Source organism: Pecten maximus, chromosome 12 (assembly GCF_902652985.1).
Source record: "Pecten maximus chromosome 12, xPecMax1.1, whole genome shotgun sequence".
NCBI lineage: Eukaryota > Metazoa > Mollusca > Bivalvia > Pectinida > Pectinidae > Pecten > Pecten maximus.
The window spans coordinates 3018904-3042299 of NC_047026.1; the positions used below are offsets into that span (position 1 = coordinate 3018904).

General features: G+C 36.6%; 2 protein-coding genes across 2 annotated transcripts in view; one reads left to right on the forward strand and one right to left on the reverse strand.

Moving 5' to 3' along the window:
* Positions 1–168: 168 nt before the first annotated feature.
* On the reverse strand, positions 169–18079 carry LOC117340087 (vacuolar protein sorting-associated protein 51 homolog). Its single transcript, XM_033901876.1, has 19 exons — positions 18067–18079; positions 16950–17236; positions 15820–16049; positions 15287–15419; positions 14522–14610; positions 12016–12142; positions 11446–11549; positions 10082–10181; positions 9740–9840; positions 9477–9556; positions 8416–8558; positions 7846–7968; positions 7112–7216; positions 4908–5054; positions 4132–4367; positions 2934–3054; positions 2082–2194; positions 1523–1601; positions 169–491 (listed from the first exon to the last, which is right to left on the reverse strand). The coding sequence occupies exons 1-19, from the start codon at positions 18077–18079 to the stop codon at positions 462–464; spliced, it is 2361 nt and encodes a 786-aa protein (XP_033757767.1). The 3' UTR covers positions 169–461.
* Positions 18080–18267: 188 nt separating this feature from the next.
* LOC117340086 (dynactin subunit 1-like) overlaps positions 18268–23396 on the forward strand; it is a 48537-nt gene continuing 43408 nt past the window's right edge. Inside the window, 5 exon segments of the mRNA XM_033901875.1 lie at positions 18268–18402; positions 18893–19008; positions 20293–20408; positions 22227–22377; positions 22826–23070. Coding sequence (XP_033757766.1) covers positions 18906–19008; positions 20293–20408; positions 22227–22377; positions 22826–23070 — 615 coding nt within the window. The 5' untranslated portion in view covers positions 18268–18402; positions 18893–18905.

Sequence of the window (23396 nt, forward strand, 5' to 3'; positions counted from 1 at the left end):
AAAAGCCTTGTGTAAAAATTTACACTGGCCAAGGTCTTGCCAAGCATAATAAGTGGACAACACTATACAGCTTTGTCTACAAGTCCATTCCAGTTTTATTAACAAACAATTTTGGTTCTACCAGTCAGACTGTTCTGACCTTCTAAATGAAAGCTGCAAATTATTTTCATTCTACTCTGTTTCATTAATTTCATCAAAATATTGACATTTACTGGTATTGATATGGTAATTAGTTTTGTTGGAATGTTTTCAATACCATCAGAAATAGTAATCACATTATTGAGTTGGTTTCCCGAAAAGTGTCGCAATATTTCAATGATCAGAAGAAGAATTTATTGCACAAGTGTTAAGTTTGGGTGCGAGCTCCATCCGTCTCTGGTCTAACATACACACACATCCTTGACAGTGTATCGCTGGTTAGATATATCACAAACATCCTTTTCTGACAGATTTTACGGCATTCATCCTCTTTCACAAATGAGATCAATCACCTGTAAAAAGATGAAACAGAATTATTTAATCAGAGTTGATTCTATTTTACATAATTTCATTTTTACTTGGTAAATAAACTAATACATAATATTCCAAAGTGATCATTTTAAAATCTATGACAAATATTTCAGCATTCCAAGGTCCTGTTTGTTAATTGGACAAATCCGCTCATCATCTTAAAATGTAACATATCAGAAATAAATCTTAAAGGAGCTGCATTCATTACTGTAAATTAAGGCCATGGAAGTTGGAAGTCTTATATAAAATCAATAGGTCTGTCCTTAGGTGATAAACCAACAACTGGAGTCCAACCAGTTAAATTGTTTTGACTTTCAATAAACAAAAACAGCACTATTTATGATATAGATGACCTTGAAATTGTACAGGCCAGAGGTGATGATGACCTTGACATTGTACAGGCCAGAGGTGATATAGATGTCATTGGCATTGTACAGGCCAGAAGTGATATATATGACCTTGAAATTGTACAGGCCAGAGGTGATATAGATGACCTTGACATTGTACAGGCCACAGAGGTGATATAGATGACCTTGACATTGTACAGGCCAGAGGTGATATAGATGACCTTGACATTGTACAGGCTGGAGGTGATATAGATGACCTTGACATTATACAAGCCAGAGGTGATACAGATGACCTTGACATTGTACAGGCCACAGAGGTGACATAGATGACCTTGGCATTGTACAGGCCGGAGGTGACATAGATGACCTTGACATTGTACAGGCTGGAGGTGACATAGATGACCTTGACATTGTACAGACCAGAGGTGATATAGATGACCTTGACATTGTACAGGCCAGAGGTGATATCGATAACCTTGACATTGTACAGGCCAGAAGTGATATAGATGACCTTGACATTGTACAGGCCACAGGTGATTATGATGACCTTGACATTGTACAGGCTAGAGGTGATAATGATGACCTTGACATTGTACAGGCCACAGGTGATAATGACCTTGACATTGTGCAGGCCACAGTGGTGATAATACAAAAAAATTACATACACTTTGCTCCATCAACACTGCGTCCAGACATCTGTGTACGGTACTGCCCACGATCTCGTCCAGTAACACCTGTACCAAACTGTAATGGCAAGGACAACATCAGTTTTAAACAGAATTCCAGTTACAGCAACTTCATCAAATTTATATTATTCAACTAAAATTGGAAGTGCAGTATTTGAAAAACCATGATTTCAACATTAATTATTTTCATATGGGTGAAAGTTGAGGGTGTCCTTACAAAACACAGAAGAGGTCCACTTAATAGCATCATGTACAGAAAAAAATTGTGAAAATTTGGTGGAAAAATCCACAACTTTTTTTTTCGTTTAATACATACAGTACCTTGAGCAAACAATCTAGTCTAAGCATCATTGGGTAAAAGATTGAAAATTATATTTTATCAGATCAGTGAGGTTAGGAGCTTTATATATTTTTTCCTGAAAAAGATGAGAGTGCACATATAGGACCAGGTCGAATTTATATCAATTATTTTCAATGTGAAGTACTGTTGTCAATTATTTACAATGTGAAGCACAGTTGTCAAGGGGAGATAACTTACTTTTCGTCTGACACAAATCTCCAGAGGTAGAGCTGAAGATAATTTGTATCCACTTGAATCTGCTGTAACCCATAGCGACCAAATGTTCGCAACCGAACACACTCCATGAATGTCTGTCAAAACATATACTAGCATTTATCAAAGATTTCAATTTTCGTAGTAAAAATTACAACAAGTGTCCGAGAAATATGATTTTGTCACAGAAAAGAAAACACAATCTAATTAAAATATAGATGCAGATTCTTACTACGTTACATGAACATCTAACAACATCCCAGTAGGGGTCACGTTGGGATGACATTTAGGATTAGCCAATCAAATGGCTACTTCCAGAATCTTGGAAGTGAATTTTATATGTCCGAATTAGCATTACTAGAGTACATAGCTTGCATTATCTGTCAATTAGTTTCAAGTCATTTCATCCCAGAAAGCATGTATATACAAACTGTGCCGAAATGGTTTGCTCCAGATGACATCGACAAATTGACAATTCGCCCTGAAAGTGAAATACACATATCTCAAAGGTCATCAGAACGTGACCCCTTACGGGATGTTGTTAGATGTTCATGTAACGTAGTGAGAATGACCATCTAGATTTCAATTAGATGTTCTTGTAACGTAGTGATAATGACCATCTAGATTTCAATTAGATGTTCTTGTAACGTAGTGATAATGACCATCTAGATTTCAATTAGATGTTCTTGTAACGTAGTGAGAATGACCATCTAGATTTTAATTAGATGTTCTTGTAATGTAGTGAGAATGTCCATCTATATTTTAATTAGATTGAAGAAAACACAAACTCTATTGAGTGACCTGCCTGAACCTCGATCATAAAATATGAGTATATACCTTGAGACTGATCTTCACTATCCCCGTCAGGACGGACACCTTCGAGAACTCCACCGTGCTGAAGATTTCAATCTTCTCCGAGAACAACTTCTGGATGTTACTCATGAGACTGTTGTCAATGCTGGAACACACAAAGACTTGGTAACTGACACAGCGAAAATATTGTACTTTGTCTTTTCCTGCGATAGCGGGGGTTCAAATCTGTGAAACGTGAAACGGTATGAGGTCATCTACCCAGCCTTGAGAGTTATAACTGGGCGAGCTGTATTTGAAATGTAAAGTTTTGCCAACAGTAGACCTCTCATAAATATTGATGTAAAATTCATAACATAATACAACTTGTAAAATATCTATCTCATTTATTTCATAGATGTACATGTTATTGCAAATAGCACTTAGACCATCAAATATATGAAAAAAAGAATTTTTTTTTTTTAACACTGACCTAAGACCTATCTCAGGTCGGAACATGTTGAACTCTGACATATTCCTGTTTTAATAAATAACAATTTCCCATAGAAAACCACCAAAAGATATCCCCACACTTGTTTTTTTCACCACACATTCATAATGATGTGTGACTTCTGTCGCCACAAATCCTATTCCAGAATTTTATGTTTATAATGGTAGTACAATATTAATCTGGATCTTTTCAGAAAAAAAACTCATAACAATTTTCTGTACATAAAAATATACAAAAAAAAAAATATACAAAATAAAACCTCTGTGGATGCTTCCTTCCAGTTCAACAAAAGTGGATAATAAAACTTGATAGGACCAGTTTGATAATTACATTGTATTGTAAATTAACAAAATTTACATGTTATACATGTAATGAGCAGATTTAACTTTTATGGATATCAATACCCGAGATACTTAAAACCAGGTTTTGAAAACCTATTAAATGTTCTTATATTTTAAACTTAAGCATTAAATCTACAAAAATTGATAACTGTGCATAAACCTGGACACAATAAATCTTCGCTTAGCTGGAAGCACAAAATGAAATTGTAGTAAACCTTTCTTATAACTTGGTGAAAACGGAAATTTTAGCAGTCACGAACATTACCAGGGTAAAAGTATGCCGAGGTTTACCTGTCTTGTAACTTGGTGAAAATGGAAATTTTAGCAGCCACGAAAATTACCAGAGTATTACCAGAGTTAAAGTACATGTGGTTTAGACGATGACAACTAATACCTTGGTGCATAGTTCCACTGGCCAGGTTTCTTGTTCTGTGATACGCTGTAGCTGTGGGGATGTGTACGTCGACTTGAGTCACTACTCCGCTCCTTACGACAGCCCTCCTCGTATAACTGACCCACTTGGATGTCAATGGCTGTGATGTCCTCGATCACTCTCTTCATCACTGCACGTACATTCCGCGGCTCAATAGTGTTCAGCCAATCCCTAGTCTCGACACTCTTTCTCAGCATCTGGAAATCAACAACCAACATCAATAAACAGGTAATAAATGAATCATCATCATTAAGCATCATCATATCAATAAACCAAAATTTTTCATCTAAAAATATTAAATATAATTACTGTAAAAGTACATATTTTAGTGGTAGTTTTATTTTAGAAATGAATCATTTTTTTAAACATCATCATATCAATAAAACAAAATTTGACATCTTGAAATATTACAATATAATTACTGTAAAAGTAAATATTTTAGTGGTAATCTTATTTTAGAAATTTTTGCACTTTAAGAATTTCGCCAAATTTTGATTGTTGACTGTTCTAATGGTAGTTTATATACAATGTTTTATATGACATGCATTGTCAGTGCACTAATTTACCATTCTGCTAATCCGGTTTTAATTAGCTTTTCCGCTAAAATTTGAGCACGCCAAAATAAGTACATTTGCAGTAATATTTACATGTACCTTTTTTTCGCCTACATTGGATCTAGATACATTTATCCTGAATCAGAAAAGACATGAAAATATTTTCAGTGAAATTTCACAGACCTGTGATATGGAGAGTCCCTGGACCTTGACGTAATGATTGAGAAGTCGCTGAGCTGTATCCTTGGCCTTGTTACAGAGGTCAGTTACAGGGGTCAAAGGGTGACTAGGGTGTTCCTCCAATAGGAACTGCTCCTCAGTCAAGGTCAACTACACAAAACAGTAAAACATGTATTAGTGGGGAATCTCGAGGAACCTACAGAATCATTCATGTTGGAGTAGGATGATCATAAGGAACATACTGTACTTTTCACTAAATTGGAGGGATATATTTTAAAGGGCCATTCCTTCGTTTGGACAAAAGAAACATGTACAATATCTATTGATGAAGTCTATGCCCGAACGATGATAATATGAGTGTTTGTGCCTACATGTAATGAAATTAATGCCCAAATGTACAGGAAAAACGTAAATCATATATATACAAATACTGTATGTCTTTACGGCAATGAGTGATACTTCGAATCGAATTAAGAATTTTCAGGACTTAATGCTCGAAGAACTTTGGTTTATCTTGATAGTAAAACTGCCGTATAAATGTAAAGATTACAACTTTCACTACTTAGAAAAAATACATATTTTCAAGTAAGTTTAATTTTGAAGACCTAAACTGTATTCAAACAAAGGAATGCCTCAAACAAAAAATAAGTATTTTGAAAAAGATTAGAGAAAAAAAATCATAGCACGTTTTATAATTTTGAAGAAAAATAACATTTCCTTTGTGCTTCTTAATTTTGGTAAAACTGTTAAATTTTTTTTTTAAATCTTTCGACATGACAATAATAGAATTCATTTCTTGAGGCCCTGGATTAATTTTGTAAAATGATGTTGAAATTAATAGATCTAATTTCCTTTACTTACTGAGGAATTATCTGTATCAATCACCAAAAATTAATGGTAACGTGTGATTATGTTATGATTAATTTCTCCTATACTGGTACAGTGGAACCTCTATAAACCGAACATGCATGGGACATGACTATTTGTTCGGTTTACAGAGGGTTCGGTTTGGAGAAGTTGATCGAAAAATGACCGGTCGAATTCCGGATATAATTGGTCGGACGATTTTTTATTAGAATGCACCCGATTACAAACCGGCACGTACACACGTAGACAATATTTGGTTTGTCTGAATAATATGCATATTATGAAAGTTAATCAATGTACATGTATATATTGCAGAATATATAAGAAAGGCAAATGACTTTAACTATAGTTTTAAACAGTTTTTTCACATGTACAACTACACTTTACGATCGACCTACATTTTGTTACATCCGGTGAAGCTTCCGTCATGTGGATGGGGCCGATAGTCCAATACGGAATATTTTACATATCGACTAATATTAAAGGGTGTGAAGATGTTTTGTTTCAATATCAATTACAATTGATCAGTTGATACTGGTCGTATTTCCGACATCGCTGTTGTCTAAAAAAACATCAGTGGCTTCTTTTACGAAAACAACCCCCTTTGGGCCTCATTTAAATTAAATGCGAAACTCAGGCTTCTAGCTCTACTTGCATTGAGGAGGTAAACGAACTGACGCGCTTCAATGAAGTGTGACATTGTTTCATAATTATCGTGTTGATTATACACTGGGCCATCCGTCATAATGCCCCCTTGGGATATATATTGGATACCTGTACAAATCACCTACGTAGGTCCCGAGACAATAAGGCTTCACACAATACCCGTCACAGTTGTTGTTTCACGGTTGACTGGCCTGACCTTGTGTCATAATCGCTCAGGTAAGGCCGGTTTTCAGAAGTAATTTTTGGTATCTTTTAACAGGAACCGGACGCAAAATCGGTCCGGTGTTCGGAATTCAGAGGGATCGGTATTTGGAAGTTTTTTAATACTATAATAAAGAAGGACCAATTCCGTACAATGTCAATTCGTTCGGTATTCAGAGGTGTTCGGTTTTTAGAAGGTTCGGTTTTCGGAAGTTGCACTGTATATACTTCTTAGTTTTTGTTTATTCGCCCTACATACTTCTTGGTATCCATACTCATCACAAGCTTCCAACTTAAGACCCTCCTATCTACACCTGATATTGGCTCCTTCCCTTTTGAAGTCTTTAGAAGAAATAATTCAGCTGAATTTGTAGGAAGGTATTATTTCACCAGATTAAAAAGTAACATTTATACCTGATACTAACAATTCCTGGGTCATTTTACAGTATGTTGGAAGTATTGGTCGAACCTACCAGGTAGGATATGGTAGATCCCTCGAAGTCGAGACACAACCGTGACAATATGAGAAGTAACGCTGGTGGCACAGATCCCCGGTCACCTGTTCCTTCACAAAATTCCTGGAATAAATAGAACAGATAAATAGAATCTTCCACCAATACCTTTCACAGTTAAAACTTACAAAAGCTAGAAATCTTCAACACAACATTTTATCTGGCATAATTTTTTTTTAAATTGCAGTTTTTGTGATATAAGAATGCAACCTGTCTAATCAAACCCCTGCCAGTATAACCTGTCTAATCAAACCCCTTCGTGTGTAATCTGCCTAATCAGACCCCTTCGTGTGTAACCTGCCTAATCAGACCCCTTCGTGTGTAACCTGCCCAATCAGACCCCTGCCAGTATAACCTGTCTAATCAGACCCCTTCGTGTGTAACCTGCCTAATCAGACCCCTGCCAGTATAACCTGTCTAGTCGGACCCCTTCCTGTGTAACCTGCCTAATCAGACCCCTGCCAGTATAACCTGTCTAGTCAGACCACTGTCAATGTTATCTGTCTAATCAGACCTCTTCATGTTTAACCTGTCTAATCAGACCACTGCCAGTGTAACCTGTCTTATTAGACTCCTGCCTGTGTTACATGACTGATAAATTTGTGTTTTCTTCACACGTAGACTTGATGTGGTTTAGAAATACAAAACTGAATTCCTTCCTAGCTACAAGTTATACTCTGTAACACTATACTTACCTCACACACAGAATTGATGTGGTTAAGGAATCCAACAATCAGTCCCTCCCTCACATCATGGGTACAGAATGGACCTCGGAAATACGGCTTCATTGCAAACGTGATGTCAGATGCTGTGAAAGCCTGAATCAAAGCAAATACACAGATTATAATCAATAGCATGTGTTAAACAAAATTTCAACAACCAGACTCATTTTCTTCTTCAGTTTTCTATTCATTCTTGCATTACTGTAAACGTGGTTATTTTTGCGGGAGGGGTGAGTGGGTGGGTTGGGTTGATTTCGTGATTTCAATATGAAAACTATATGCGTTGGGGTAATTTTCGCGTCCGATCCACCTTCATGCATAGCTCGAGATTATGCAAATTGACATCAAAATAATACCTGTTGGGAAAATTTCCGTGACCAACAGGACTCTGTGTAATAAGCGTAAACTTTCCCCTCGCGTAAATTTCCACGTTTACAGTACTTATCATAATTTGAATTAACATAATAATTTTGTGAGATGTTTCTTTTTACATGTTTTTGAGGAGAGCAGATCACAAACCTCAGCTTTATTTAGACCGTTTACCTGGAGGTTCCCTAGGACAGACTTGATTTGCTCCAGTATCGTAGATTGTGTTGAGTGGAGAAGGTCTGAGAGCTGTGCGGAACTGTCTTGTTTACCAACCAATCGGGGGGCTGCTAGGTTCTGTCTGATATCTGTCAGACAATCTGTTTATAGAATGTTCATTAATTTAAAAAAAAGATGAAATATTTTAATAAAAAAGCATTACGAATATATTGGTGGTCTTTGTACATCTCTTTCCAGAAAAAAAAATATTCTTAAAATAAATTTATGTGTTAGTAACACATAAATTTATTTTAAGAATATATTTTTTTTCTGGAAAGAGATTTACAAAGACCACCAATATATTCGTTAACATAATTTGAAAGGATTATTTTTACGTAATTATCCTGTTCTACATTGTCAACACTACTTTGACGTCCTTAATAATCTATGACATCACAATAAATATATGACATTTCACAATGCCCAAGTAAAAACTTGTCAGGTTTATACAACAAAAACAAATGTTTTACTTATACAATAATAATAATGATAATGTATTCTTATTAATACAAGTTATGTGTTAAACAGAATTCTACAGTTTGGCTACAAAATCTGGAAATCAGGAAAAATTCTACATTTCGGCTACAAAATCTGGAAATCAGGAAAACAAGTTAATAATTTCTAATGCCATATGTCTACATGTACCAGCCTACAGGCTCATGGTATATAAAATTATCGAAGGAGATTAACGAATTCCATATGACGTAACCACCAATGTAAGAACCTCTATATGTAAAGAGATGGTTGCATCAACATGTAGGTGCCATGGTGGCCGAGTGGTTAAGGTGTCCCGACACTTTATCACTAGCCCTCCACCTCTGGGTTGCAAGTTCAAAACCTACGTGGGGCAGTTGCCAAGTACTGACAGTAGGTCGGTGGTTTTTCTCCGGGTACTCCGGATTTCCTTCACCTCCAAAACCTGGCACGTCCTTAATTACCCTGGCTGTTAATAATGACATTAAACAAACTAAACCTAACCAACCATCAACATGCTGACACACAGTTGATAATGTTCTCACCAGCAAAATTCTGTCTTAGTGTCTGTAGGTAATGTCCAACTCTGTCTTTGGCGGCTCTGGAAACAATTTCTGTACCTGCCCTGAAACGACAATCAAGATGGCTATAAACAGAAACTTTCTACCGGAGATTCATCTGTAAACTCAACAAAACTTCAACGGAACCCGTGACAAAAATCTCACTGAGAAAACTATTTGTACAGTTTATCTTGGTAAAACAATTGTTATCCTCATGTTTCAACTACAATAAAGATATGTTAAAGTACCTGGAGAAATCTGTGTCAGGTAGAAGCTTGTTCATGGCCTGAAGCCTTCGGTGGAATCTGTCAAGGGCTCGGACCAGAATCGTGTTGTCACCCGTCTCCTTCTGAAGTCCGAAATTATAAGGTTAGCTTGATGATTTCAAAACCTCATTTGTAACATTATTTGCAGTATGAATATTTAAACATTTTTTTTTCTTAAGAGCTTCCATCATGGCATATTTCTATGATATGCACAGCAGATGAACTCGTGATACTCAGTCAATTTAAAATGCATATTACAAACATAGAATGGTATGATATTATAAAAATTTATTTATATTTATTTTTCACCATTTGAAAACTAACCTCTAGTTGGACCCTCTTTTTGACGTAGTTGAAGTATTTCTCCATCAATTCATTGACAAAAAAAACTAATTTCTTTAATGCCATGGCATCTGTATTATCACTGAAAAATATCAAAATTAATATCAAAATTTCATGATCAAGCAGAAACAAATGGAACTTGTATGGTACTTGTTGTTTTGTTTTTTAACAAGGTGAATTGTATAGTTATTAATATAGAAGTCGTGGATCCTATGATAATCACGTGATCTTGAATATTTTGTATAAGCTATATTAGTGTTATTTTTACAAGTTAGTTTTATTAACATTTCTAATATAATTCAGAACATCACTGATATGTGTTTATATTAAGAAGGAACATGTAAAACATTAATGCAAGGAAATTTCCGATCTATTTTGACCAATCGAGTTTGAGCGGTCAGTTTAAAAACAATGCCTTTGTTACCGGTAAATCCAGTTTTCAAGTTTTGCCAATAATCGATTCCGGATCAAATATATATAATTGTTGTTGAAATTGATTCATAACAAGAAAATGTAACGGTGAACTCCCATCTTTACCTTGCTTAGGACAAATGCCAAAACTTGTGATGGACAATAAACACATGAAATGGAAACATCTTGTGTATGTGGTAATTTCTACATGTGACATTTGAAACAAATGTTAAGAAACTACAATGTACTTTCATCATTGGACTACTCCCTGAAAACCTTCTAGATTGCTAAGCTTAACAGATGGATGGACAATATGATTATGTAAATCATATATATATTTATATATGCATAGTATGACAAATGACCTCTGACCTATATATAGATATCACAGTCAGTCCTGTGTTTGAGTAACCCCAGTAAATACCAGCTGCTCACTGTAGAGACAATGCTAGAGAGAACTTCTCTTTCAATCAATTGGCAGAGGGTAAGTCTCGTAAACTAGAGGTCCCAGGCAAAAAACCCAGCCTCACTCCTCCGGAAACTTGAGGATAAGTTCTTTACTGAAGAGGGTTATGTAACCCGACCCTGGTATATACAAGCTGCTTCCTACCAACTTGGCTGAGGAGAAGTTCTCTTTAGATCGATTGGTAGAGGGTAAGTCTCGTAAGCTAGAGGTCCCGGGCAAAATACCAAGCCTCACTCCTCCGGAAACTTGAGGATAAGTTCTTTACTGAAGAGGGTTATATAACCCGACCCTGGTATATACTAGCTACTTCCTACCAACTTGGCTGAGGAGAAGTTCTCTTTAGCCCAATCAGTACAACATACGTCTAGCAAGTTAGGGGTCGCGGTTTTGATCCCCAGTGGAGGCAGTGCTAAATATCCGAGTCAGTCGTGTGTTTGTAATAGATGATGAGGTGTATAGAAATACTTACTCCTCTTGGTGTTTGTTGAGGAACGTGTCGTTATAGAACGCGATCACTAGGCAGATGTTACTAAGGAAACCGTTACAACCAGAGTCTACAAACTCCAGTATATCCTAAAATAGAAACATTGATAGTTAGTTAAAACAGTATTAGCAGCCATAAATGATATAATATATTTTTCAATTATTTGAATTTTCTCAACATATTATTTACTTAATATTAATGAATAATACTAAACATCAGACTAAAACGTGTGGTTACATTACATTCCAAAATTTGTGTCACTAACCCGGGAGATTGCATTACCTACAAACCTATACAGTATGTGAGGCTGACCACACAGTTAAGTTACTGACCATGGAAATTGAATTACCTAAAAACCTATATATTAGGTTGACCACAGTTAAATTACTGACCAGGGAGATTGGGTTACCTAAAAACCTATATATGAGGCTGACCACACAGTTAAGTTACTGACCATGGAGATTGGATTACTTACATACCTATATGTGAGGTTGACCACACAGTTAAGTCACTGACCAGGGAGATCAGATTAAAATAATGATAACATATAAATACCATTGGTGCGACACCAAGATAGGCCTGAGCTGGACTCTCCCCCTCTATCTTCAACTCCTCTCCACATTGTAGGCGGATCTGTCGGTCAAGCACCATTAAATCCTCCTTGTCTATTTTCTGACGTGCACTGTTTGTACAAAATCAAATCATTTCATATGTCATTCCATAGCATTCTACTTTAGAACTACTGAGCCAAAGTTTCACTGACGTCATATATATGAGCCAAAGTTTTACTGACGTCATATATATGAGCCAAAGTTTCACTGACGTCATATATATGAGCCAAAGTTTCACTGACGTCATATATATGAGCCAAAGTTTTACTGACGTCATATATATGAGCCAAAGTTTTACTGACGTCATATATATGAGCTTTAGTTTCACTGACGTCATAAATATGAGCTTTAGTTTCACTGACGTCATAAATATGAGCCAAAGTTTCACCGACGTCATATTTATGAGCCAAAGTTTTACTGATGTCATATATATGAGCCAAAGTTTCACTGACGTCATATATATGAGCCAAAGTTTCACTGACGTCATATATATGAGCTTTAGTTTCACTGACGTCATATATATGAGCCAAAGTTTTACTGATGTCATATATATGAGCTTTAGTTTCACTGACGTCATATATATGAGCCAAAGTTTTACTGATGTCATATATATGAGCCAAAGTTTCACCGACGTCATATTTATGAGCCAAAGTTTTACTGACGTCATATATATGAGCCAAAGTTTTACTGACGTCATATATATGAGCCAAAGTTTTACTGATGTCATATATATGAGCCAAAGTTTTACTGACGTCATATATATGAGCCAAAGTTTTACTGATGTCATATATATGAGCTTTAGTTTCACTGACGTCATATATATGAGCCAAAGTTTTACTGATGTCATATATATGAGCTTTAGTTTCACTGACGTCATATATATGAGCCAAAGTTTCACTGACGTCATATATATGAGCCAAAGTTTCACCGACGTCATATTTATGAGCCAAAGTTTTACTGACGTCATATATATGAGCCAAAGTTTCACTGACGTCATATATATGAGCCAAAGTTTCACCGACGTCATATTTATGAGCCAAAGTTTTACTGACGTCATATATATGAGCCAAAGTTTCAAAGCTCAGATACTTACTGAGAGAGAAATTCCTCACACAGAACCTCAGATACTTACTGAGAGAGAAATTCCTCACACAGAACCTCAGATACTTACTGAGAGAGAAATTCCTCACACAGAACCTCGGATACTTACTGAGAGAGAAATTCCTCACACAGAACCTCTACAGGCTCAGATACTTATTTACTGAGAGAGAAATTCCTCCCACAGAACCTCAGATACTTACTGAGAGAGAAATTCCTCACACAGAACCTCAGATACTTACTGAGAGAGAAATTCCTCACACAGAACCTCAGATACTTACTGAGAGAGAAATTCCTCAAACAGAACCTCAGATACTTACTGAGAGAGAAATTCCTCACACAGAACCTCGGATACTTACTGAGAGAGAAATTCCTCACACAGAACCTCTACAGGCTCAAGATACTTACTGAGAGAGAAATTCCTCACACAGAACCTCAGATACTTACTGAGAGAGAAATTCCTCACACAGAACCTCAGATACTTACTGAGAGAGAAATTCCTCACACAGAACCTCGGATACTTACTGAGAGAGAAATTCCTCACACAGAACCTCGGATACTTACTGAGAGAGAAATTCCTCACACAGAACCTCGGATACTTACTGAGAGAGAAATTCCTCACACAGAACCTCTACAGGCTCAGATACTTACTGAGAGAGAAATTCCTCCCACAGAACCTCAGATACTTACTGAGAGAGAAATTCCTCACACAGAACCTCGGATACTTACTGAGAGAGAAATTCCTCACACAGAACCTCTACAGGCTCAGATACTTACTGAGAGAGAAATTCCTCACACAGAACCTCTACAGGCTCAGATACTTACTGAGAGAGAAATTCCTCACACAGAACCTCAGATACTTACTGAGAGAGAAATTCCTCACACAGAACCTCTACAGGCTCAGATACTTACTGACAGAGAAATTCCTCACACAGAACCTCAGATACTTACTGAGAGAGAAATTCCTCACACAGAACCTCAGATACTTACTGAGAGAGAAATTCCTCACACAGAACCTCAGATACTTACTGAGAGAGAAATTCCTCACACAGAACCTCAGATACTTACTGAGAGAGAAATTCCTCAAACAGAACCTCAGATACTTACTGAGAGAGAAATTCCTCACACAGAACCTCAGATACTTACTGAGAGAGAAATTCCTCAAACAGAACCTCAGATACTTACTGAGAGAGAAATTCCTCACACAGAACCTCGGATACTTACTGAGAGAGAAATTCCTCACATAGAACCTCTACAGGCTCAAGATACTTACTGAGAGAGAAATTCCTCACACAGAACCTCAGATTCTAACTGACAAGAGAAATTCCTCACACAGAACCTCAGATACTTACTGAGAGAGAAATTCCTCACACAGAACCTCTGCAGGCTCGTCTAACTGTAACAGCAGATCTACACACTCGGCCAGTTGTTTGGGAGTGGACTACAAATAAACAATGTACTCAGTTAAAATGATGTTAAAGTGTTACCTGTACTAATATCTTTACCAGGGATAATTCCAGCCTTTCTCAAGTTATCTGAGAGTTTTGACAGCAGTAAAATTAAAACTGTTGTGACCAATTTATTCAGTATTATATAACATATATTTCTCTCTATCATGTTTATACAGTCCATCCTGTCTATAGAGGCCGTCTTTTTATAATGAAATACCTGTCTATAAAGACCCCTTGTACAAAACAAAATCAATCCTGTCAATAAAGATCCCCTGTACATAACAAAACCTGTCTATAAGGTCACTTGTATATAACAAACCCTGTCTATAAGGTCAAATGTATATAACAAAATACCTGTAGTGTCTATAAATGCCCCCTGTAAATAACAGAACCCTGCCTATAAAGGAAACTTCCATATAACAAAATACCTGTCTATAAAGGCCACAAGGTCTTAATGTAACAAATGCAAATAAACCTCTAAAGGAAGGCCAACTGTCTATAAGGGCTTCAAGGTCCCAATGTAACAAACTTCATTGTAAATGAACCTCTATAGAAAAGATAACTGCTTATAAAGACCACTTTGATCCCTGTGGTGGCCTCAGTAGACAGGTTTGACTAGTACATGGTCCCTATCGGTACACAGTCAGCATAAAAATAGACATTAACCTCATTGTTCTTGAACTGTTGGCGAAGGAGTTGACAGAGTTCCTGTATGATCTTGTTACAGTCTTCGCTGATTCCCTGGAAACTCGGCATGTGTTGGTACTGGTGTAGGATTCTCTTGGCTTTACTGTAATACCTACAAGCATACACATTAGAGGTTCTGGAGTGAAAAACATTTTGGTAATATCTACAATTATATACAAGTATGTATACATAGGTAAAACCTCACTCTCTGTAATATCTACTGCATACAGTACATATAGGTTTACTTGTTGGGTTTATTACCAGTATGGTCGGGCAGGTGACCACATACTTTTAAACGTCCGATCGGGGAATCGAACCCCCGCCGCCTAGGTGAAAGGCAAGTGTGTTACCACTGTGCCACCCGACCACCCAACATATTTCACTATTTCAGCAAGTCAATTATGACCAGTATCAGACTGATCTGACAAAATCAAATGAATTGGTAACACTGCTAGAGGCAACTGTAAAGAGTTGCTAACTCACAGCACAAACTGAGGAATGGACCAGCTTACCTGACTGCCTGACTGTAGGCCTGCATTTCTATGCATTTCTTCAGCCTGGCAGGTAACTCGAACAGGAACTGAAGTTTTTTGAGAAGGGAGTGTACTCCAGATAATTTGGTAATTTGTTGACGTCGGTCCTGAAGTGTACTGCTGATGTTAGCACTGAACTCGGTAATGGAAGACATGTTTGTTGCCAAGTGGTCCATCTCATCCTCCATTTTCCTAAAATCATTTTTCATCTATTGGAAATAAAGATATTAGTTATTAAATAAAAAATTACATGTATAATATGTGTTTTCAAAAATTAGCTTGATGTAAACATTTTTTTTTTTTTTTAAATGTTTGCTCAACAGGTGTGATATCTTATAATTATGGGTTCGTGTTGAATAACAAATACAATGTATATTTTCTTTTGAGACAAATAACAACACAGCTATGGTTTCACATGTCTGATATATGGAATTTTTAACAACTTTACAGACAAAAATAAGTGGCCGCTGTCCGCATTTGGAAGGCGACCGCTATATACATGATATTTATATATGGTGATTAAAAAAATCATTTTGATTGGGGATTCCTGGAACTGTGTCCGCTATTACAGGTTGATCAATTGTATAGGTCACTAATACTGGCTCCAGATGTATGTAATGTCCCTTTAGCCTAATGGTAGGATGCCATGGCAAGGGTAGGGTAAATATTTTTCATTATTCTTTCCTATTACAATGATTTCTTGTCATTGGCCAACAATTCAGCATATGCTTCGAGAGATTGAGAGGATTTGTTTGGTTGTGTTCACTTTCAGAGGTCAAAAGCTGTAGGAGGACGTAGTATGGGAAGTGTTGACTAGAAGTAAATTATATAACTCAAGCTGGTAATAATTCCTCTTTAGCCTACATATAGGACTTAAATTAACTTAAACATAAGAAGCTGAACAGAAGCCAGGGCACGGGCAGAATATTTTTCAATATTCCTTTCAAATGAAGAATTCATAAAAAATATGTGCCTTATCAAAAATAGTTGATATTCAACAGGAAAACATCTTATCAACTTCTGTTTATGCATTTTGAATGGATTTCATATAAATTGAATACAAATTTGGAAAAAAATCTATAGTATAAGTCTATACATGTATATTGTACCTTTCTGATTGTATCTGTTGCACTTATGAATTTGTTATAGTTCTCATAAACAAGAGTTTGCATGTCACTGTCGAGTGCTTTTATCTGTGTCAATGTCTTGGATTCCTCATCCATTAACTCCGTCAGTGACTTTTCTTTAATGAGACGAGCCAGATAGGTGTCCGCTTTAAAATGTGCGCCATTAATATCACATGGGTCGAGGGAGGCTCCTCCAATCTGGTCCTCTTCAATGCCATAGTACATCTTCAGCATACCATGGCGTTTAGCCTTGTTACCTCTTTGCTGATCTAAGGATAAATTAATGCAATTATTTATTTACAATTATTCATAAAGTATTCTGGATCTACATTTTTACATTATGTTCCATAATCGTTCGTCCGGTTTGTTATACCCTGTACAATATATATTCATGTCCAGTGGGTTGTGACCAGTAGTTGTCACTGACCAGGTAAATGTGTTCACCTGTCAAACCTAATCCCTGTTGGTTCCCTGGATAAGATTTCTGGTGAACAGTCATCTGATTTACATATCAATTTAATTGGTCAATTTCTCCTGTGATCTCTCCTTAATTAGGTGTTATTCACCATACACCTGGATCAGTTTAATTTTGTATTTGTCCCTGAACAGACAGGATCCTTTCTGGTCGGCTCTTTTCTATCGGATATGATTTTGCCGACTGCGACACGGCGCCTGTCAAAAGTATCTCGCCGTGTAAACCTCTAACATAGTTGGAGTATATTTGTCCCTGAACAGACAGAATCCTTTCAGTTGTTTGTGTACAATTTAATTAGGAAAAAATGCATGGTTTACCATTTATATAGTTTGATGCATTTTTGGAGATTCAGTTATTTTAAATGGAATGGACGAGCAAAATCAATTTTAAACATATCATGTAGTCGTTAACGTTAACACATTTCCGACGTGACAGCTTCCTCCACGTCCCACCGCTACATAGTGGGCGTGGTTGGTGACCGTTTTTACATAAAATCAGGCAATTCATATATGAATGAGAGCCCAGAAAGGGAATTATATCATCAGTGAATAAATATCGAGACTGCATGTGTCTCTAAAAGGGAGAAGTATCGATTTTGCGTGGATGTGTCAGAAGAAAGTTTACCTTCGTCAGCCATTTTGAGTTCCTAATAAAGGATTCGATCATTTATTTCCGGAACAAAAATATTTGAAAAGGAAACAACTGTCCTGTTTTTATTGTGTTGTGGTATACTAAAATAAGATAATGCTACTTAATGAAAAAAAAGTATGTAGCTTTGTTGGTAATTTGTTTTATATTTATTTCATAATATTTTATATTTCACGAATTCCGGAAAATCATTACGATTTTTGTATTACCTTACCATAATTTGCAAGCACTTAAGCGACAGAAGATGATGCAGAGGATGAATATGTAATAAGAATGTAAACTTTGCACAGGAATTGTCGGTTTTTAGTAGACGTAAGTCACTGTTTGATTGCTTTTGTTTGTGTATTCATGTACGTTATAAGTTTGACATATTTTCTGTCACAAAATACTTGTTGATTGTTGATACAATGTCAGCATGGGACAGAAAAGGGCATCACTTTTTTTTCTGCAGATTGGTGTTCATTATTTTTGGAAAATAGATCTGCTGATTTATGCAATGATCATAACAGTAATAGTCACGCCGTGCACAATCATGCTCATGAGCGTGTTGAATAGACCTGAACCATGAGTCCCACATAAATAACACCAATGGAAAAAGCATAAAAAATTTCCTGAGCAGCAATTGAAAAAAAAAAAATACAGAAAAATTGAAATGCATACTTCATAAGTCACTGGTCTGTCCATCTGCAGGGACTCATCTATTGTACTTGCCTCTAAGGGCTCATATTTTCCCCTGCTAATTTTGCCAATTTCAATTAAATGGATTTCTTTTTCCAATTAATTAATTTGGATTATTTTCTAGAAAGACCTGAAACATGGCTGAGAGTAAACAGCTGAAGATTGGGACTCGTGTGGAGGTCATTGGAAAAGGAGTTGTTGGGGCAGTGGCTTATATTGGTACAACTCTCTTCTCCAGTGGTATGTATAACCATGCAAACCAATTATTCATTATGTCAGATAATAAGGAGTACATATTACATAACAGGAGTTCTGTTTACTAATCCTTACATTATTTTAGACTGAGGCCTATATTGGCACAACTCTCTTCTCCAGTGGTATGTATAACCATGCAAACCAATTATTCATTATGTCCGAGCCCCGTTCGATTTGCACTCTTCTGATTCTAGAAGATATCTTCCGGTCACTCGATTTGAAGCTCTTCTGCTTCTGGAAGATCTTCTACTCTTCCGTCTCAAAGCTGGAAGATTTATCTTCCAAGATGGCGGCGACCATGTTTTAAGTGTGCGAGTGATAAGTTTCACTAGAGAAGGATTTATGCACATGCACATGCACATGTTGTGTCATCGTGTTTGAGAAAACTTAAAAACTTGCTTATTTTTTGTTTTATTCTCCCGGTTTACTCGATTTACATATAACGGAATACGATCTTCTTAGAAGGCTTCTCTTCTTAGAAGAGTGCAAATCGAACGGGGCTCAGGTAATAAGGAGTACATATTACATAACAGGAGTTCTGTTTACTACTCCTTACATCATTTTAGACAGAGGCAGTGGCAGCACGAACTTATACACGCCAAATCAGCAGTAATATAAGCAGCTGTTCTTCCCCATTTTCACTGGAAAAATGTTAACTGTGTACCTACATAATTCCAATAATTTCCCCATCACAAGTAAATAGTAGTAGCTCTTTTCTCTGGAAAATCTACTTCCTAGAGTCCACAATGAAGTTATATATATATAATAGCGTCTCGTATTATCTCTCTAGTATCTCATTTGATAACCCCATACCTTTTGGAAAGTGAATATCCTTAATTTTACAGAGGACTTTCACAGATTTCTCATTTGTTAACTTGTACATATTAGAAAATTTCTTGAGTTGCAGAAAACTTATATAAATATTATTATGTATAGTAATGCAATATGGTAGTTTTCCTGAATGTTATTCAAAATAAATTTATGCTAAAACGATTCTTTATAAGTGTAATAAAATAGATGAAGCAGTCATTTTGGACTGGTGTGCTCTTGCTATACCAATGGTTGTATTTAAGGTCATGATGCCACATTTATATATATAAATATATATTTATATTTTTTTATCATATAATGTATAAAATTAAAATATTTAATGGTCAAGCAAGTATTGAATGGCATTTACTGTATGAAGAATGCTTCTTCTGTCTGAAAATACCACCCAAACATAGATACATTGATGTAGCTGTACAGTATAATACAACCAATATTTAGGTAAATGGATTGGTGTGATTCTTGACGATGCCAAGGGGAAGAACAATGGAGTGGTGCAGGGCAAAACGTACTTCACCTGTCAGGACAATCACGGAATCTTTGTTCGTCAGTCTCAGGTAAGTTTTGTAGATACAGTGGAACTTCGTTAACTCGAACTCGGATAACTCGAATACCCCGCTTAACTCGAAGTACCTCGCCGGTCCCGGCCGAATTCTCTCTTTATCTTAGTTAAAAAAAACTCGGATAATTCAAATTCGGATAACTCGAAAAACTCGGATAATACGAAGTAAAAATTTGGTCCCAACAATAAAAATCCTACTTGAAATGTTCGAATAACTCGAAGTATAATTTTCGTCGATCGGTGGCAAACGCCGACATTTTTTAAGAGCTAAATTCCGTTTGTAATGCTGAACATATCGGCACTACTAACCTACATGCTATTATAAGTGTTTCATCAATTCATAAAAGAAATTGTCGGTTGAATCTTATAACAACAAGTCTTGGTGATAAAAAGTACAGCTTTACTTATATCAGGTAATTTCCCAAGGCGGTCGCCGATATCAGTACACACGATAGTCAACAACTCATCTACCCATTCGCTCAAGCGGAACTAATCTCTGACACACTGGTAGATCTACCCGGCTGATGTTTTTACAGGTGTAGAAATGACACAGTCACCGGCGCCTATTAAATCTTTAAACTGCTGAAACAATAGCGTAATTACTGCCGAGGTGTTCAGAGTACAACTGTAACGGTCAGTGCTGTCTATTAAATCGGATAAAACGCCAACTCAGTTACAGTAACATTTTATACGCACATGCGCAGCCCAACTTCCGGTGCTAATACACATGGAAATGGCTTGGTTATCAATAAAAAGTAAGTAGGCCGATCAAACAGTATTTTATATATGTCCAATAAAAGGTAATGGTTCTGTTACGTTTTGTATGCAATCTGTGTTAAACTTAAACGGTTACATTGTATTTGTTTTGACATTAATAACTTGTTATTTTGTCGAATTCCGTTTTATCGTTTACCTTTTGCAAACATGACTTGCACATCAGATCGTTATTGAAGTGACTAAGTGAAAGAAACTTTATCGTGACTCTATATCGGCAAAACTACACCAAATTACAAGTGACATAACGAAACATTACATATATATTTACATGTATTGACCAGTCTTCACACTAAACTGATGAGCGACAGAGCGAAGTTATAATGATTATATAATGTTGACAAATATTGACCAAACTTTTCACCAAAAACGATAACTCGCTTAATTCGAACACTCGGATAACTCGAAGTTTTTTCGTGGTCCCGTCGACTTCGAGTTAACGAAGTTCCACTGTATGTGAATATAATGCTATGATTAATAGAGTTTACAATGTTTCCGTATTTGTGGTAAATAAAAATTCTCTATACACAGTAATAATTTTTTTTTTTGACATTGGGATGTTCGTAAAACGACTCCAAGCCATTAAACATAAAGAATTCCTTGTTAAGTAAATTGTACAATAAAACTACTGTGTATAAGACCAGGCCTGCTAAAAGGCTATGCCTCTTCAGGGGCTAATCTAGGATTTGGGGAATACTACCCATTATGAAATTTAGGGGAAATAAAGGGGCGGCAGCGTCTTGAATTATTCTTTAAATTTTAACAGTTGACAGCTATTATTTGCTATAATTCTTACATATTTCATTAAATTTGGGGGAGATCCCCTGTTTTGGAGAATTTTCCCCCGTTTTATGGCATTTTTTCTTGATGGGGAATTTGTTTTTATTCAAAGGGGAAAACACCATCAGTGGGGAATACTACCCAATTTCGGTAGTAAAATTGGTCTAGATTAACCTCTGCTCTTATATTAAAAAAAGACATCTGCCTTATATATCAAGCCCAGTTAACATTATTTGTGTAATTTGTACCATCTGTGTAGATTGTAGCTTTGGATGACAAGGAGGCTAGTCCTGCCGCGGCACCTGCTCCTGCCTCTACACCTGCTGCTACACCAAAGCCATCATCGGGGATCCCTGGTCCAAGGACGGCCAAGCGGTCAGGTCTCCGCCCACCAAGCTATGTCGGCAAGAGTAAGTACATTGATAAAGCAGTTGGAAGCTACAGAAATTTTTCCCGCTTATATTGTATGAAAAATTTAATGTTTCTGTGACTGCAGGGCTTTTTGGTAGGACTAAAATCTATTTACCATCTATTTTGGGATCATCGGTATCGAAATATGAAAATTCACAAAAATAAATGAGGGCCACCAGTTTTAATGTGTGAATGCACATTGGTTTGTTAATTACAGAAAATAAGTTGATGTCCAAAGAATGGATCTGCTAAATTTCAACCGATATATTTGCATTTTGGAAATAGTACTAATAGTATTCAATTTAATGAGCAAATTGAATTTTAGTGAAAGTAAAGTAATGAATTTAAGTTAATTTTCAGTTTGTTAAATTCAATTTTAACGATACAGAGCTTGACATAATAGTTCATTTTTTGTTGTGTTTCTTAAATGTGTTGTATGCTTCACAGGTAGTGAAAATCTTGTGGACATGTCTGCCACCCCTAAAAGGGCCCCAAGTGTCCCCTCGGACCTCTCTAAGATTGCAGCTACCCCTCTCCCGACCCCAGCCAAGGAGAGCAGCATACCGTCAGGATTGTCGAGGATTGGCCGTGGAGCAAGTAAAGAATCAACGCCCCCTCCAGCACCGGCACCTGTCGAGCCAAAGGCACCTCCTGCAGAGGCGACCCCCAAACCCCCATCCACCAAGCTTACAGTGAGTTGTGATACACACAGGCTTCCTGAAACTAGCTTTGTATGCAGTGTTTAGTGTCATCTGAAATTTTAAAAGATCTGGAGAGAATATTAATAGAATCTTTCACCCCCTTGGGGGTGAGACAGGGGTATCTCAACCCGAGGGGAAGATTCTTAAGTTGCCAAACACGAGGCTTTATTATCTTACCCCGATGGTGGAGATTCCCCTGTCACACTTCCATGGGGGTGAATTATTATTTTTCTCTTGCCCTGTTTACCCTCTTATGTATCTAATATTGACGTTACATCAATGCCAGGAAATGTTGACGTGACATGATTGAATTGTCC

Excerpts from the sequence above, each read along its gene's own strand:
- LOC117340087 (XM_033901876.1), bottom strand. Across the intron at positions 12,143-14,521 it reads TGTGAGGAATTTCTCTCTCA|TGCACGTCAGAAAATAGACA; the intron begins GTAAGTATCTGA and ends TTGTACAAACAG. Across the intron at positions 11,550-12,015 it reads ATCTTGGTGTCGCACCAATG|GATATACTGGAGTTTGTAGA; the intron begins GTATTTATATGT and ends TTTCTATTTTAG.